Below are 18,360 nucleotides of genomic sequence, written 5' to 3' on the forward strand. Positions count from 1 at the left end.
CCCACCCGCCCGCCCGCCCGCTCACGTGATAACATAATACGTCCCCGTCTTCGACGGGCGTATAAAAATGTTGATAAATATGTTTTAACATATACATGTGTATTTTAATTGATGTAGATATTATGCAATGAGTTGAGACGTAAATAAATAAATAAATATACATGATACATATCTTATGAAGGCAACAGTATTGCTGACGTAAACAGTTACCTTGCTTCTACTTCTTTAGCATTCTGTAGCCGTGAAAATTCTTTTGTTCTCTGAGCAATGACATCATCTATGTTTTCACCTGTAACAAAATCAAAACATGCTTTGTAACTGTTACCAGTTATATGTATATTTCTTCCCTATTGCGATTTATTTACGAAAAAAAGTGGTTTTGAGAACTTTACTCTACAGCCAAGTAATTATCTAGGATATTTTATTTATTTACCTGGTACATGACAGTAATAATAACTTAGATGAGAACCTAGCATGGATATTTTCAGAAATGATAGTTAAATTAAAGATGCATGACAGACAATTCAAAATGTCTGTTCATTTTAGAAGAATATAATGTATATTGAAAAGTTGCTAATAGCACACTAAGCCCTATATATATTACCAAATTCTGATCATCACAATAACAGTTTTTATGATATTTACAACGTTTAATTGTTGCAATTCCTAATTTAATGCCGAAGTGATTTGTCATACAGACCCTTTCTTATGCTCGCAGCACTATCCCTGCCATACACACGCTCCTTTTCTGCCACCAACTGTTGGTCTTTATTGTGTCGATTCTGTCGATCATAAAAAAGTATTCAGAGATGTTCATTGTCAGGAGGGAGGAAGAAATAGTTTGGTTTGCAAAAATTAAGAACTGATACACTTAATTGCAGAGAAAAAATTATAACTATTGGATTTTTTTCCCCATATAAATTACTTTAAAACCATAACCTGACTTAAAATTAATATTTATCATTCAATAATAAAAAAAAGTACATCCAAATTCTACATAGAAACAGCATCAAAGTACTTTGCTGCCATTCTATTATATCTTTTGGACACATACTAGGACATTGTTCTGTATTTCCTGTTGTCGGCTTTGATTATCTTGCATTCGACTCAGTCGCTCAATCAACTCCTTCTTGTCCAACTGTTCCTTTTCCAGTTTTTCAATCTCTCGTTGAATTTTTTCCACCTTTCTCTGACCGAGCTTATCCCTGTCGATTGGCATGGGCAGGTACACATCAGAGCCATATTTATCTCCCATGGTACTGCCGAGCTATAAAAATCTCCAGATAATATGTTGGATGATCAAGGACGCTTCACATTTTGAATCTATAATTTGGAAAATAAAAGACACTTTAGAACCATGCTACCAATAACTGCAGCAGGAAAATCAAACTGCCACAAACAGATGAGGAATTGAAACTGACACCACCAAACTCTTGCCTGGTGCTCTAACCACTAGTTGAGATGTTAGGTCCCCATGCAAGAGTCAGCAACCAGCCTAATCCTGCTACACAACTTACCGGTATCAGAAAATGTCTGTTTTCAATTTAGAGTTTAAAATACGGATACAGTGAGACATATTTGAGTGGTATCGAATATACAAAGATTCTGAATTAAATCATCAGAGACTTATTTCGGACAATGCAAGAATACCAATCGAAACTGAAAAGAAACTAAGACCACTACAACTTCAGCATATTACTTTCAATGTGGCCCTTATCCTTCCGTTAAGACAGGTTGGGCACAATGGCGCATATTGGTAAATTAATACATTTGAGTAGCAATTTTTCACTGAAATGGTGAATAAAGTGAAATAAAAACACACAAAGTTCTTTTAAACTCTTTAAGCAGAAAAGGGCACTATTCTTTAAAATCCAATAAATTACACAATGAAGTACATAAAAAGTCCTCAACTCTGAGACTGACGTCTAACATTTTGTGAAAATGACAAAACATATCACTGACTTTGTTCTCCATTGACTTCAGTATTTAATCAATGGGATCATCCATTGCAAATGTGACAGGTGAGTATATTCGTTTTAGTTTTCTGTGTACTATCACAGAATTGGATTATCTGTGGTACTAATTATAGCTACACTAATAACACACTAAAAGCAATGGAGGTGATACCATTTGTCATTTTAACAAAGATTTAGACAACTGAATTTGAATAAAATAAAAAATGCACAAATGTACCTCATTGGTTTTTTATTGGAATATGTTTAAAGTATGATGCCCTTTTTTGTTCATAATGTTTAAAATAAATTTGTGTTTTCATTTTAATTTAAAATTTAGAAAAAAATGTATTCCCCATTCCAGTAATAAAATTGTACTCAAAGTCGAATGTAGGATTATTACCCATATGCGCCGTTGTGTCCAACCTTTAGATAGGACTAGGAGACCAATATTTTCGTTGGACATACGATGTGCATGATCTCTTACAATTTCTTTTGATCTAGCATTATTGTTTTATCATCACGTAAAATGTAGCAACATACTGTGTGTGCGAACACCATCAAAACATTACTCTCTCGAATTTTATAATGAAAAACAAACTTTTGATAAAGTTGTTTTGAAAAACAAATATTGCACAAATAATGAAATATGACAAGAATACATATTTACACGCTGAATTGTGAACTTACACTTGTTTCGTCAACATATCACCAGCCAAGTAAGTTGTTTTAATCCATAAACATCACAGTCATGCTCATTTATGGTCACACTCATTCAAACTAACTCAGCAACAGGTGGTTTTGAGAACGTCGGTGGCCATATTGAAACAAAGTATGCTGTTAGGGAAAGAAAGTGTATGACGAGTTTTGATTGGCTACTCGACAACAAGTGCGACAAGGGAGATAAATATTGTAAAGTTACAATAAAATCAGAACCAATGAGATTCCGGAATTTCCGGTTATTTAATAAAATTATTTTCAAACGTCGCCGGCGATGCCTTTTGATTTTTAATGTAATGTTTTAAGATTTGAACGTGTCTGCATATGTCAAAAATAGTCAAAATGACTATAATACAAGATGTATCATCAGTGATGTAGTAATTATACAGATGTTATTAAAATTATAATCATACCAATTTAAGAAAATACGAAATAACACTTTATAACAAAAATAAGTATTATTGAAGACACTACATTTATTTGTTTTGTTATAAAAATATTATATATATAAAGTATTTAATATTTAAAAGTATCAAGGAAAGTTTTCAAAATTGTAGAAGACAAACACTTACTTGAACAGTCAATTAAAATTTTTGAATACTGATGGATCTGTGAGTCAAAATATCCCAAATCATACTTAGTCTTCAGGGTGTTTTAAAATCACAATTTCTCATGAATATGTTTTTGTTTTGAATATGAAAAAGAACTTGAAGATAGTTGAAAGGCTTCCTGATTTCATTTATCTTTCACGGGATATCTCATATATAATTATTTCTCAATGACAATGATTTGGTTTGGTTTCTTTGTGTTTTACTTCCTATTAACAACTCTAGTAATTTAAGGATGTGCCAATTTTGGTGGTGAGGAAAGCCGGAGTTCCTAGGGGAAAAAACACCGACGTATGGCTAGTGCCTGGCGACTGCCCCACGTAGGCCTCGAAACTGCGACCCAGTGGTGGAGGGCTAGTGGTAGCAGAATGTCAGATGCCTTAACCACTTGGCCAACTTGTTGCAGTGTAGAGAATTTACATATACATCTTATATAACAATTTACAATCAAATCTTGGTGTTAATGGACAGTGTTAATTTGCTCAATTATGTGCTAAAGAAAATTTACAAATGAAATTAATTCTTCATTATTGATATAATTAAATAATGTATTGAAATTGAAAGTACTAGGTCTTTCAAAATAATATCCAGACATAAATTTTCTTCTGTCTTGCAGTATTTGGTTATCATTGCAATTAAACAAATAATGTAATTCATCTCCAATTTCATTCAGGTCGCAAAGAATACATTTTTTATCTTCTGTTGAAATGGGTTTTTTTAATTTGTTTTTTTTGTTGAAATGTTATTCCATCTACCGCATTCTAAATTTACAATAAACATTTGCTAGTCTTAGTCAACTTCTTATTGTAACTCTCAACAAGAGCACCCCAAGCGGTTGCATAATATGCCCGTCTGACCCTATCCAATGATTTTTTGTTTGTTTGATATTTAAAGTACCTGGTAGCCAGTGTCAAGTCTATGTGATAAAAAATGCTTGCACTGATGCTTTTGATGCTTAAGTCCAAAATTTTCAAAAATAGGAATTATTTTCCCAAATTAAATCCATTTTGTCCTTCGTAGATCCCACATGAACATCCATGCCAAACATAAGGACAATATCACATGATCTGACTGAACTGTACTTTAACCGAGAAATTGCACGAGAAAAGTTAAGTCCCAAACACGTCCAAAATATCCAAAAATAGAAATTATTTTCCCAAATTAAATCCCAAATGAACATCCATGCCAACAATAAGGACAATATGACATGATCTGACTGAACTGTAGACCACTGAAGAAACTTTCACCAAAACTTTTAGTTTAACCGGACGGACGGAAGCAGACGCTATACCACAATACCCCCGTCAAATTTTGACGGGCGTATAAAAAGCAAACAATATTTTCAGAGCACATGTTTTACATAGTCGTTCAATTTGACCCAAAAAAAGGAAGACAAAAACAAGATCATGTTAGTTTTATTTATTTTTATTTCTCATAGTCAATGTTTTGTATTTTCAATACAGGCATGTGCACTTGGTTGACATTTCACAAATGACAGTATGCATGAACACATAGTGTAATGTATCCAAAACCTAAATATTAGATGTTATTTATATTTATTTTACACATTTTACATTGTTTTTAATAAATACTACATGTACATTACTCAAATATATTTCTTGAGTTCAATACTCCATAAACCCTTAAATATAATCTAGTAAAAGCAAGATTCATTTTCTAAGACAGATGAGGAAATGAAAAGAGCATTACTAAAATATTTCATAGAAGAACAACCTGGAAAAAAATCAAAAAAAATCTGTTGATGGGATGTTGGAGGAAATTTCTTTTACCATAATTCACAAAATTATCACCAGTTTGAAAAAATAAATTGTTACCTAGCAGACCCAGAAGGTCCAAATAATTCTGTTTAAGAGAAATTTGTGAAAATATGGAAAAGGGTTGAAATATCAGGAAGAATCGCGTCGACCAGGAGAACTTGCAGGAGCCATTCAACTTTGTGATATTTATTGGAAGAAACCTGATTATCACAAAGACCATTCTGACCTACTACTGGTTCTATACAGCAGGGAAATATTGAAAGGTTTCCAAGATGAAAGAGTTATGAACATTTCTAGGTTTTCATTTATTTTGATAAATTCAGCAGTTTTTGTACCCTTGAAACATTGACCAAATTATTGCAACCATTTCCCAAAAGCAGATTCATAATATATATAGTACATAATTATGTATGTATATACATGCTACATGTATATGCGTTTACTTACATTTCTTGTATTCAATAATCAAGAGAATAAAATATTTACATGTATCTTCATGAACTGGTTTATTGGAACCACACACTTTATTTTACCCAAGAACAACTAAATAATACAACAAACTTTCAGAAACATTTCACACATAATAGACACCAAAAAACTATTCACCCCTGAATACACATTTGAACTCTTCCAAATCAAAGGTTGGAATAGTTCATTATGAAATTGCAGGGGTGTATGAGTTAATGCATGTTAAGTATTTAGCCTTCCCCTGAATTTTCAAATGATTAATGCAACATATATTTGATAAGATTTTATTAGAGGCATGGTAGTCTAGTGGTAGGATGCCGGGCTCGTGACTGAAGGGTTGCAAGTTCGAGTCACAGCACACCACTGTGTTGTATCTTTGAGCAAGATACTTTACTCCGCTTGTTCCAGTCTACTCAGCTGTAAATGAGTATGTGGTTGGGCAGTGCTAGAATTGTAGAATGCTAGCTGTGAGCACCGAAAAGTCAGCACCGGCTGTATGCTCCACAGGGAGTTGAGAAAGATATTGACCGGTTGCAAAGGCCCTATAACCACAGATAATAATTTGTGAACCGCTCTGAGATGACCTACACGCTAGGTTGTGGTAAAGCGGTATATAAGAACCTCAAATTATTACTATTATTATAATAAGGAAATTGAATTAATTTCAAATGTACACACAATCTCCAGAGGTCACATTTTTCCCCAACTTATGCCCCAAAACATGTATGATTTCATCTTTTCACCCCACTCATGAACTGTCACTATTATTCATCAAGAAACCAAGAAATACTCCATTAATTTTACTGTCTAAGGGTGGTGTATATATTTAAATGGCAGAGTCCTTAATTTCACAAACTTGAAAAGAATGGGAAAAAAACAAAGATTCTACAACAGCATGTATTATCATCATTTTTACGACGTGTGTTTTGCTACTCTTGATAATCTTGCATCTAAAATACAATTAAATATCTAAACCACTCTAAAAAATAATTCTGTTCATTTTCTCTCCATCATCATATGTAAAGGTCCCAGCACATGTACATGGGGGTTGTATTACATCTATACACAACATACCAACTCTAACACAAAACCAACAGAGACTATGATCACTTCTTGTTCAAAATGAAAATATAGTTAATGGGATAACCCAGATAATCAATTACTGTAATTGTTATTCAATAACTGTAATAATTTTGTACATGTCCTGTCATAATCATAACTCTGTTGTAGACATAACTCCCTGACATAAACATAACTCCCTGACGTAAACATAACTCCCTGTCATAAACTCATTTGCCAAAGTACTCATAATACATAAATAGACACCTCATCATGAAACCCCACCTATATACATTGTGTACATACAAACCTACATATAACGTACCATGTATACTTATCTCCCACCGTTTTCATTAAAAAAATGTATACCTTACAGTTCATACAATACATAAATAGTTTGTGCTGTGTGTTTTCTAAAAGGGGTTCTTCTCAGACTTAATTGGGTATATCTGCATAGCTTGCATGAGATTCCTGAATACAAATGTTGTTTTTTAAATTTGTATGCTTCAAAAGCATATAGAAATGATTTAAACACAAACAATGGAAAGGCAGCTATCGAGTAGAAATGACTGGTATCATAAATACAAAATATCTATACCAGTGTAATGTACACCTGGGGCCTGTTCCTTTATGCGGAACAACCGGTTTGACCTTTTATAAATGTAACAATTTCGGGTATAAATCCTGAAAGCAGCATCAGATTACTAGGTCCGACCTTATTTGATAAACGAACAACAGTGGTCCAACCGGTTTGACCGTTTAAACGAAAACGGCCCTGGTACCTGCTAATACCATCATTGAATATCATTCCATTTCTGATCTTTAACCAAGTAAGACCCATATTCATGAAACTGTTCTCGTGCTCAAGCATGGTTTCTGTGCCCAAATGTCTTTCTTGTAATTTGCATTAATTAATCACGTGACATAGATCAAAAAGTCCACAGTAAACTTTGGAAAACAATATTTGGCTTTTTGTCTCTCTCAAATTCAGCTTTAAGTGTCTCTAAAATTCTTCATTTTTTTTTTATATAAATTTGAATATACGCTAGCTGCAGTAAGACATTTTGCTTCAGAGCAGAATCTGTGTTTGAGTGTGGGAATGGTTTCATTAAGAAGGGCCCAGAAATTAAGCAGCGTTGATTTAATCTCTATGAAATAATAACAAGTGTATGCTAACTGATTTAGTTTACTTCTGAACACATCCACAAAAAACTGGTAATGATTGTACTGCCTCCTTCCCATAGCATACTTGTGTCTGTCCTTCAGTACTGACTGTAGCTATACCCCCGGGCCGGAGCCTGCTGCCCGCCCCAGTATTTCTCCCCACTACTAGGGATCCGCTGCCGCGAAGACACTGAGGAACCACTTGTCCTGTGCTGCCGCCGAGTGGCAGCCTGGAGGTGTTGATTTAGAACAGGTATGCCACCTGATTTGGCAACCTTTTGCAGTGCTGTGAAGTGCAGCTTTGTAAGGAGTTGGATTTCTTCAAATACTGAAAGAAAAAAATACATCCAATATAGGATCACTCTAATGGGTTTATGAATGTAGGACAAGAAAGTTTCAGGTTTTCATGATTGCCTTATTATATATTTTTTTAACAACAATTTATCAAATATGAATGAGGTATGAAAGTATTTACCATTTTGGTTTTATCTTTACAGAATTTTCTTCAAAACATTGGAAGTTAATAACAGTCAAATTTTGACGTAAGCATAAAGAAGAGTCGATCATACCATTTTCCTTTCAGTTTTATTGTACAGTTGAATTGTTTTTATTTCATTTTTTATTAGTTGCAATTTTCAGCGTTTTCATAATGAATGGATCTTGATTACCAGAATACTTGAAAAATTGAGTTACCGGACTCATAAAAGTTTGATTCATGAATAGAACATTAGTAGTGTTATATATAGAAAATAGCCCAGACTTTACCATAGGTTTGATACATCGAGAAATTTGGATCTCTGAAGTTCAATATATGGAACTTTGACTGTAATGTAATTTCATAAAATAACAAATCAAAAATTTTCATTTTAATGCAGTAGTTAGGACTTAAGTTCCATGCTCCCTGAAGTGGTAGCCGAGTGGTTAAGGCGTCTGGCATTCTGCTACCACTAGCCATCCACCTCTGGGTCGAGGCCTACGTGGGGCAGTCACCAGGTATTAGCCGTAGGTCGGTGGTTTTTCTCCGGGAACTCTGGCTTTCCTCCACCACCAAAACCTGGCATGTCCTTAAATGACCATAGCTGTTAATAGGACGTTAAACACACAAAAACCAATCCCTGCCCCTAGTTGCATACCTTTACTGATGTAAGCCTTATCGTCTGGCACATGAACGAGGACCTTCTGTAGAAAGTTACTCATGGCTGCTGTAGCCAACACCTGCTCAGGAAGGGTCAGGCTGTCAAAGTAATCAAAGTCAATCTCGTACGGGTTTATAGGGGCTGGGTAACAACACAGCTTCACCAGTTCTGCCACAATGTCCCACACGTTGTAATCTGAAACATGATACACATATCTCATCCTCGATATCCAGGGGTTATATATGCTCACCCCAGTTCTCTACACCCCTGGAATATGTCATAGCAAAATCGAAGGCTCAGTGTGCAGCACCTTGAAGATGAGACGAGAAGACTAGTTTGATCCTTTGATGGACATCAAAAGAATCTCGCGGTCGCGTAACGGTAAAAAATGACAGGCTTTGAAGTGGGGCATCTCTCCTTTGTAATCTTCAAAGGACAGGTATCAGCATAGCGATTGGTCAGGATTTTTTACCTGAGACCAATCAAACATCTATATTTGTGGCTTCAATTTTGTTGTGACATATTCCAGGGGTGTAGAGAGCGAAAGTGAGCGTAACCCCTGGATATCGAGGATGCACATATCTACATATATAATACAAGGTTAGACATTAACAATTTTTGATTGATATCCCACAGGACTAGTTGAACAGGTTATTTGCTAGTCCTAATGTCAATGTAACTAGTCCATCATTTCTTTATGGAAACATCTCCATCAAAAAGCAAAAAAACCAATTGACTGTAGGAGACATAAGTAACTAGTTCTACTGCCATGAAAATATTCATATTATAAATAATATAATTCAATATAATAATATGAAAAGTTTTAGGAAAAAATTGACAAATTATTATGCAAAATATCTGTATTTAAGCAGTTTTCTAAACGGAAAATTCTTATTTGCTAATCTATCAAATGATACTGTTTGATAAGATTTTTTTTTACAAGTCCAAAGGACCAGCTTGGTAAGGTTACTCAATTGTCCTTGCTGAAATCTACCAGTCTCGGACTAGAGGACTTGTGTAAGTGTCAAACCCTCAATTATCACATCTATCTAGACTTTGCATTCAAGTTATCTTTTATGTTTGGCCCGACATCTCAGTTATGAGTTTGACATTTCCAGAGCCAAAAGCTAAAGGATTTAAAAAAATAAATAAAATATAACCCTTGTCCATTTCTAAAACAGATTATAGGGCTTCAAGGAAAATGTGTGGCTTTTAAAACAAACCACAGAAATTATCAGGATCAGCCTTCCAAAATTTGAAGTTAAAACTAAATCCAAATTTTGTTTTAGTATAATTTAGTAATTTGTGGCATGGCATTTCAGTGAGACAGCACTATAGAGTTGGCATCAGATCCGCACTATCACAAGGAGGCAAGTACACTGACATACCTTGTCTCCTCCATACATACATGCAAGCACGCATACACAACACACATGGAGGCATGTCATTAAATGACCTAGCTGTTAATAGGTCGTTAAACAAAATTAAACCATACTAAACCAAAAGTAACATCACACAATTTAATAACGAACTCCAGAATCAATATCTGAATATTTCAATTTTGCATCGGTTTGTTGTATGTTTCTGCTCAAGAAAATACCAGAGCAAGTTTTTTTCAACATATACAATGTTTCTTCACTAATCGTGGTAGTCACATATGAAAATACCTTTTTTTTCACAGAGGAACATGTCAGATTTAATTATTTAAAAAAAATATATTCTGCAGCCTTAATTAAGGCTGCTTTCGCATATCTAGATATATCCTGGAGTATCGAGGATGGGTATTTCCTAACTGATATATAACAGTACAAAAACTTAACTGATTTGTTTACTTCTATTTTTCTTATAGGTAGTACATACCCGAGTCTTTCCAGTGTAAAGTCGTCTTGAGCTTGAGTGGGCAGTCCTTGTCATTAGCCGAGTCACCGGTCAGTTTGATGAGTCGCTCATGGTTAGACCTCACCCACACGTAGGGACAGCAGTACCGTGCGTACCCGGCCACCAGGAACAGGGTGGAGTCCTCTCCCTTCAAACACAAATCATCAAATAACCTATGACTTGTAATGGGTACAACAAGATAATGTAAGAGATGAAATCAATGACTGGATTTTCGTGGATACTAAATATAACCTTTAGTCAAGAAATTCCCCAAATGTACTGTCCATAGTAAACAGAGAGGTCCTATATATGAGAGGTGATTGGTTATCATGTTTATCTAACTCCAGGTAGCTAATCTTCCAATTGTATAAAGACATGAGGTTTACCGTTTATATTAACTGAAAGTGTTCAGATATTTCATCTAGAAAATCATTTGCTTCTCTTGGGAATGCATTATTCCTGTTTCTGATCAAGAAACAATTGCCATGAACTATGAGGTCACATAACAACATTAAAATTGTAACAGGAAAGAGAATAGTGTGCTTCCACCGGGGATCGAACCCTCGATCTCCAGGTTCCTAGTTGGACCCTCTACCACTGAGCTAAAGGGAAATTCCCTCTAGCTCGAAGCTAGAAGGCAACCTTAATTGTACAATTGAACCCTGCCACAACATTATCAGTTTGCCATAAATTTTAGCATTGGATACCTGTATACCATCTACATAAATCCATGTTTATTTGAATTTTTCATTCTATTACAATGTGCTATGATTGCAGACTGCATGTATAATTTCCTGTTAATGTTAAAATCACATAGATTTTTTTTTAAATCCTACAAATAAATAAGTTCATTCTGCAAAACCACTTACTCCGATCTGTATTTCCTGATCACTGGGTGAAGCTGGGGGAAGGCCAACCCCTTTTGGGGCTGTACTCAAAGTCATCTGTGATCTCATAGATATTAACAGGGATCGTCTGAAACAAATGTATTTTGTAGACTCAGACTACATTAGTTCACCAGATACTAGTTTTTTGTTTCCATGTAGCTACATTTTTAGTTAAACATGTGTTTTTTTATCAACTGGCAATAAATTCAATAAACATTGTATTTTTTTTGGATAGTAAAATATTGTAGAGAATAGGATACCAGCTTTTCTCTAAAAGGACCAGGTTTCATTCCACATTGGGAAATCGTAACCTGTCCAATTGCATGTTTTTTTCCCTTAGCACTCTCTTCCCTCCTTCATTAATACCCCCTGTGCATTTCCAAACATTCCAATCAGATTGAGTAGTAGGTCTTGTTTAATAATCATTGCAAATGAAATAAATTACCATTACAAGTATGTTCGGTAAATACTGATTTTATCAGAAATGTGAAGATTTTTAAACAAGCTATATATATATATATATAGAGAGAGAGAGAGAGAGAGAGAGAGAGTTAAAGTTGGATACAAAGTTGTTAACTGTATTGTCTTTCCACACAGATTTAATCTAAAATAAAAGATTGCACAAATTTATATACATAAGATCTTACATGAGATTACATTAAATCATTTCATATGAGATTTATGAAACGAGTCTAAGAATTTAGACGAGCCTTTGGCGTGTTAAAATGAAAAACGTTTTTGACGAGTTTAATTAATTTCATATAAAATGAAAATGAATGTAAGATCCTTTTTATCACACAATCAAGTTTTGACGCATCAATCATGTAAAACTACAATTTTCATGCAACCTTGAAATGTAAAATGCTACCATTTCGACTCCAGTGCTGTGACGTCATGTACTTGTCCTCAGTGTGACGTCACAATTGAGATAATTGGAACTTACAATCAAACACAGGGCTGATAGGTAACATAACATGGGTTAATACGCAAAAACATAATATGACAGGGGTATATTCACTGGATAACACAGTACATTATGTGATAAAAATGTATATATAGAAGTAAAATATATATGCATAACCTGTGATAAACAATCTTACTCACTTATCATAAGGTAGATTTTGTGACGTGAGACTGCCACTCCTATCAGGGGAGCTAAATCCTGTGCCTCCGGATTCCGACACATATGTGTGATGAGTTGTCTGTTAACAAAACAATCAGATCTTAACCTAATATTTTATTGTTTGTCCCTGAAATTATACTTTTACATCACACAGATAAATGAGAAATATAAGAAGAAATTGTGTGTTTTTCCAACATCATAATATTTAAGGCCAAGCAAAAAGTATTTTTGTAACTTTACTACCCTACGTAATTTTTGAAGAATAATTGTTTAAGTCAAGATACTCTCCTATATAAACAGTACAATTTTTTTTTTTTTTTTTTTAAATCATTTTTTTTTACCTACCTAGCTACTTTACAGTACCCTAATTATTTCAAACTTGTTACAGGAAGCACATATATTTTGGTTTGACCAAACTATACAGATGTAAATGAATTGTGAAACCATTATACAAGTAAGCTGTAGACTGCAGTGAAACTTTGATATAATTTACTCTTTCACTCATAACTTTGACAACATCATATCTCAGGTTCAATTTTTCCTTTTTCTAATTCGTGAAAACCCTTTATAAAAGTGAAAGTTTCCTAAGACAGATTGAAGTAGTAAAATTAAGTTGTACTTTATCTAAAGTATAAATCTGATTAATTCAATGATATAAAGAGTTAAGTTTTTTCAAACAGCAGTGTTATAAGAGTTTAAAGCTGCCACTTCAGTGTGGGTTGAAAATAACAAGGAATGACTGGCTACCTCAAACATTATATATATATTACCCAATGCAATAATCAGATTAATCAATACCAGCTATAAATTGCACTATTTATCACAACAGTGAGACTTAATTTAGAGTCATTTCAGTACATGTACCTGTGGTTCGTTCACAATGCTGATTACCATCTCCTCTCTTCCTCTCATGTATGTTGCGAAGTGCTTGAAGCCTTTTAGAGTACCCATTTTTAACATCTCGCTAAGAAAGCCCTGAAGTCGCTTCTTCAGGAGCACCTCCTGTGACTAAAGTTAAAAAACATGTATTTGGTACAAAAAATTCAACCAAAACTTTCTCCTACTGCACTGTACCATATTTAACACGATACTATAGAAGATAGTACATTTCTAATCCTTTCACCACTATAGACCATAAAGGATTCATCCAGATCAATGCATGGTAGAGTCTACGGTTATATAGGGGTAAAAGGGGTAAAATTGAATCACCTTGTTCCTGGATATTCTATTTTACAACCGGTGCTGTAGCCCAAGTTTCCTCTGGCCCTGACACCAGACTTAGACATTTTAACAGATAAATGTCACCGGATATGTCACTTAAGTGTCGTAGTCAGAGGAAACTCAGGCTACCTGTGCTGTAATTTTAGTTTTGGATACTCCATTGACAGGTACTGGAGCACCGACAAATCTGGCTATATAGTCAAATATGACTATATGTATATAGGACAAATGTAAACAAACAAGCCAATTGTGGTCGCAATTTCCTTGTGTACATTAGAAATTTGGTGGACAAACAGGTGAGTCGGTGAAACAAAAGATTTTCATCTAAAAACTAAATTCTTCTTCTTCTCCTTCTTCTTCCGGTATTGAGTCGATCTCCTGATACTGGAGTGTAAATTGACTCAGTACATGATTGATAAAACAGGAGGCTTCCCCAAAAGGTTAAAAACAGTATGTTAAAACTATATACAGGATCGGAGGTTGCTAGTCTACCGGGTGCTGAGCGGCCAAGCAATAGTGTCGAGCTTGGCCCTAAACTCAGCCAGTTTAGCTGATGTATGTTGCTACCTCTTCTGGGAGTTTATTCCATTCCCTGGTGGATCTGGGGAAAAAAGGAAGATTGGTAGACTTCCTAGTTCACTCTCCTCTGTCGTAGTCTTTGCTGTCCTCTTGTTTTGCTGTCACTTGCCTGGTAATATGGGGCGGGGTCAACATTGACTAGTTTGTGCATGATTTAGATCGCCGTTGTTGTAGAGATTCCCATCTTAGTCGTTCTATCATGGCTGTTACACATCCAGGAGTCCTGGATTAGTAGTCATTGTAGACAAAGCGGGCAGCACGTCGCTGGACCTGTTCCACTTCTGCAACAAGAGAGGCTTGGTGTGGATCCCACACTGAAGCTGCGTACTCCAGGGTCGGCCTGACAAGGGTGCTGTACATATTGGTTTTGGCTCTCAGGGTGCACCTCCCGACGTTCCTTCTGGGGAATCCAAGAGTCCTTGATGCCTTGCCGACACACTGGTTTATGTGCTTGTTCCAGGTGAGGTCCTTGTTGATAAGCACTACCAGGTACTTTCTACTGTCAACAACTTCTAAGTGGTGTCCATGCAGGGTATGGGATGTTGGTAACTGCTGTCTCCTCCCCGATATCCTTATGACAGTGCACTTCTCAGGATTGCACTTCTCAGGATTGCCATTTCTTCTCCCATTCTTCTAGTGAGGTGATGTCATTCTGCAATGTCTGGGGCTCGCATTGTGTTCTAATGCAGCGAAACAGGACACAGTCGTCTGCAAATAACCTGGTGTCTGACGATTTTTATTCAGGCAGGTCATTGATAAAGGCCAAGAAAAGAAGTGGACTGAGTACTGTCCCCTGGGGAACCCCTGAGATGACATCTAGTGGATCCGAGGTATCGCTGTCCAATACGACAGATTGAATCTGTTTGGATAGGAAATCCTTGATCCACTGCAGGGTAGTACCTCTCACTCCATCGTAGTCCAGCTTCTTTAGTAGTCTCTTATGAGGAACCTTGTCGGAAGCCTTTGTGAAGTCCAATAAGATAACATCGGTTTGGAAGCCCTGGTCCTGGTTACGAGCCAATGCATCCAAGGTCATGAGTAACTGGGTTTCACAGGATCGTTGTGAATGATCTGGTTCCTGTCGAAGTGGTCCATGACTGTGCTGTGGATGATGTACTCCATGATCTTGCATGCTATATATGGACGTAAGCGAGACTAATCTGTAGTTGGCATCGACATGTCTTTTTCCAGTTCCTCTGTTTAGTGAAGGTATGGGGCAATCTCTGGTGTTGCCTGTTTGAGTATATATGAAGGCTGGAATCTGCTTGCGTTTGCTGAGTCTGCGTAGTTTTGTTGTCATCCATGGATGCGAGTATACATCTGCCAAGTGTGCGACGTGAGGGAACATGTTTATCTAGCGCTCCAGAGAGAGTGTCCTTGAAGCTATTCCACATATCATTGATGTTGTTGTGTGATTATTTACCGAAATGTTGGGTGTTGCTCTTCAGTTCCTCCTTCAAGGCCTCCATATTGGCTCTTTTCCATGGGTAGATTGTTCGTCTGGATGGTTTACAAAGAACAATGTTGGTTGTCCAGTCAATCATAGCAATATCATGATCACTGTTACCCATGGGGGGGCAATGTTTTACATCTATTCATGGTTTCTGGGGGTGGGTGGTGAATAGGGAATCTAATATGTTTTCACCCGTGTCAGTTTGTCTACCACCTGCTGCATGGCCAAGTCGGCCGATAGTTGCAGGTAGGCTTGGTTAGTTGTTGCTGGTACCTGGCTGCTTGTGATGGTATTATTGCCCCCGTCAATATCAGGTAAGTTGTAATCTCCACCAACTATGAAAATTTTCCTCTTATTTGCTGATCTGAGTACGGTTAGTTCCTCTATGGCTGTGTCAGTGTATGACTTGTTGTTTCTGTTAGGTTGTCTATAGAAGCAGATTAATATTTGCTTCCTTGGTCCAGCTTGTAAATTACCTGTCAACAGCTCTATGTTGTGGCTAGTATGTGTATGTGTCAGGCCAAGCTCAGGTTTAGCAGTGATGAGTACCCTTCCATGTGTATCTCCTCTTCAGTCCCTGCGGAGTACATCAAATCCTATCTCTGGGGGGAAGATTTCTCCAGTGTCAATCTTGTCATTTAACTTGGTTTCGGTGCTGAGGATTATATCAAGTTGGGCAGAATCAACAATTACTTGCAATTCTGATCCCTTGTTCTTTATACTCTGGAAATTGATGACTAATATTCGCAGTGGCCGCAATTCCGGTGATTTTGTAGATTTTCATCGTTGCAATTTTTGGTACTAGCATCTTTTATCCTCTGTATCTGATGGTTAGACAGGAATATTAACAATTTCTTTAACAAAACACCAAATATTTCACTCCCTCTTGGCACATGAACAACACTCATTGCATGTTATCATTCCAACTCGGAATATCCGAAAGCAAACCTGAGGCATGAATCTGCATCTTCGGGATGCTTATCTTTGGGAAGACATTGATGCCATATTGAATAGACATGTGCTATACTTTTATACTTACATGTATAAGGGATACTTATAAGCCTATAAGGGACACATGCGGGCAGGAAAGAAATGCAACAACCGAAATTCACCTAATCAAATAAAATTGTGTAATTAACTGTTTTAATATATAATAATCTTTTATTTCTCCAACTCATCTGTTTGGTGAACAATTTTATCGAAGTGCACATGATAAATATTACCAGTAAGTGGTTGTTTGATTACATTCGTCTTATATATTACGAGCATGGCCAAATCTGCCTATATACATGTATGTAGCTACTCCCATAACATGAGAGGCCGCTGGTCGGCCTTTTTTCTATCGGATATGATTTTGCCGACTGTTACGCGGCGCCTGTCAGACGTTTTTCGTTTCGCCGTGCAAAACGTCTAACATTGTTGGAGTAGTATGTGGCCAGTCTTGCCGGTGATCCAGTAACTGATAAACGTTAGAAGCGAGATACTTATGAGAATCGCCGAAGTCGGCAAAATTATATTCTATAAAAATAGCCGACCAACGTTCTCTTATGTTATCAAAGTAATTATTGAATACTGGATTGAGTAGTGGACACATTTAGCCAGTTATCTCGGACTAGCTAAAAGGTGAATATATTGTGTGTATGAATGGGGTTTTATTTGTCATTTAAAACATATATTTACCCCTCATGACGAGAAGGTTATTTACTTACATGGGCGTCCATGACGTATATAAGTAAATCAACCGAGGCAAAGTCTGTTACACGTCCTATTTCTCCTCGCACAGCATCTGCAACCCTGACAAATCGTCACCCGGATGTTTAAGTGCGGTCTCTAAAACCGAAAATGTGACGGCGAAGAAAATCCGGATTATTGGTATCACAGGGACCTGAGAATTTGTCACAGCTATATAAGTAATGAGTAATTTTTAAAAGTTTTCGGGGTTTTACCGAAAGTTGATCGAAACCCATGAAACATGTACAATTACTCTGAACACCTTGGTTTAGGTCCAAATAAAGCTGTAACAACGGACTTAATCTAATTCCGTGCTGTAACAAATTCTCAGGTCCCTAAGCTGTGAGTAGTATATCACTTTACTGTGAAAATCCACTAGCACTGTCGGAAATGTGAGTTATACACTTACACGTATATGTACATAGTTATAATACTCATTTAAAGAAACCGATTTTCGAGTTAACATTTCAAATATTTTCCCCGGAAAAGCAATACATCATGACAAGACTTATGTAAAAGAGTTACAAGCGTTTTCGTGTTGTTTTCATGAAATTGATACATACTATTCACCCCTGCAGGTAGGGAATCGGAATAAGAATACAC

General features: G+C 36.1%; 2 protein-coding genes across 3 annotated transcripts in view; both read right to left on the minus strand.

Moving 5' to 3' along the window:
- LOC110452255 overlaps positions 1–2,800 on the minus strand; it is a 42,668-nt gene extending 39,868 nt beyond the window's left edge. For both annotated transcript variants that reach the window (XM_021500660.1, XM_021500658.1), the window contains exons 1-4: positions 2,643–2,800; positions 1,055–1,323; positions 701–782; positions 211–289 (exon numbers count right to left, since the gene is read on the minus strand). In XM_021500660.1, the coding sequence (XP_021356335.1) occupies positions 211–289; positions 701–782; positions 1,055–1,255 (362 nt within the window). In that variant the 5' untranslated portion in view covers positions 1,256–1,323; positions 2,643–2,800. The remainder of the gene's footprint in view (positions 1–210; positions 290–700; positions 783–1,054; positions 1,324–2,642) is intronic.
- Positions 2,801–7,286: 4,486 nt separating this feature from the next.
- On the minus strand, positions 7,287–17,852 carry LOC110452256. Its single transcript, XM_021500661.1, has 7 exons — positions 17,736–17,852; positions 13,638–13,781; positions 12,755–12,852; positions 11,633–11,738; positions 10,746–10,911; positions 8,883–9,080; positions 7,287–8,077 (listed from the first exon to the last, which is right to left on the minus strand). The coding sequence occupies exons 1-7, from the start codon at positions 17,745–17,747 to the stop codon at positions 7,848–7,850; spliced, it is 954 nt and encodes a 317-aa protein (XP_021356336.1). The 5' UTR covers positions 17,748–17,852; the 3' UTR covers positions 7,287–7,847.
- Positions 17,853–18,360: the final 508 nt, after the last annotated feature.

The sequence above is a fragment of the Mizuhopecten yessoensis genome, unplaced genomic scaffold (assembly GCF_002113885.1).
Source record: "Mizuhopecten yessoensis strain PY_sf001 unplaced genomic scaffold, ASM211388v2 scaffold6505, whole genome shotgun sequence".
Lineage (NCBI taxonomy): Eukaryota > Metazoa > Mollusca > Bivalvia > Pectinida > Pectinidae > Mizuhopecten > Mizuhopecten yessoensis.

What these genes read in the sequence shown, in the direction of transcription:
- LOC110452256 (XM_021500661.1), bottom strand. An exon ending in GCATTGTGAACGAACCACAG is followed by an intron (nt 12,853 to 13,637) that starts GTACATGTACTG and finishes TTTTGTTAACAG; the next exon opens with ACAACTCATCACACATATGT. An exon ending in TAAGGCTTACATCAGTAAAG is followed by an intron (nt 8,078 to 8,882) that starts GTATGCAACTAG and finishes TTTTTCTTTCAG; the next exon opens with TATTTGAAGAAATCCAACTC.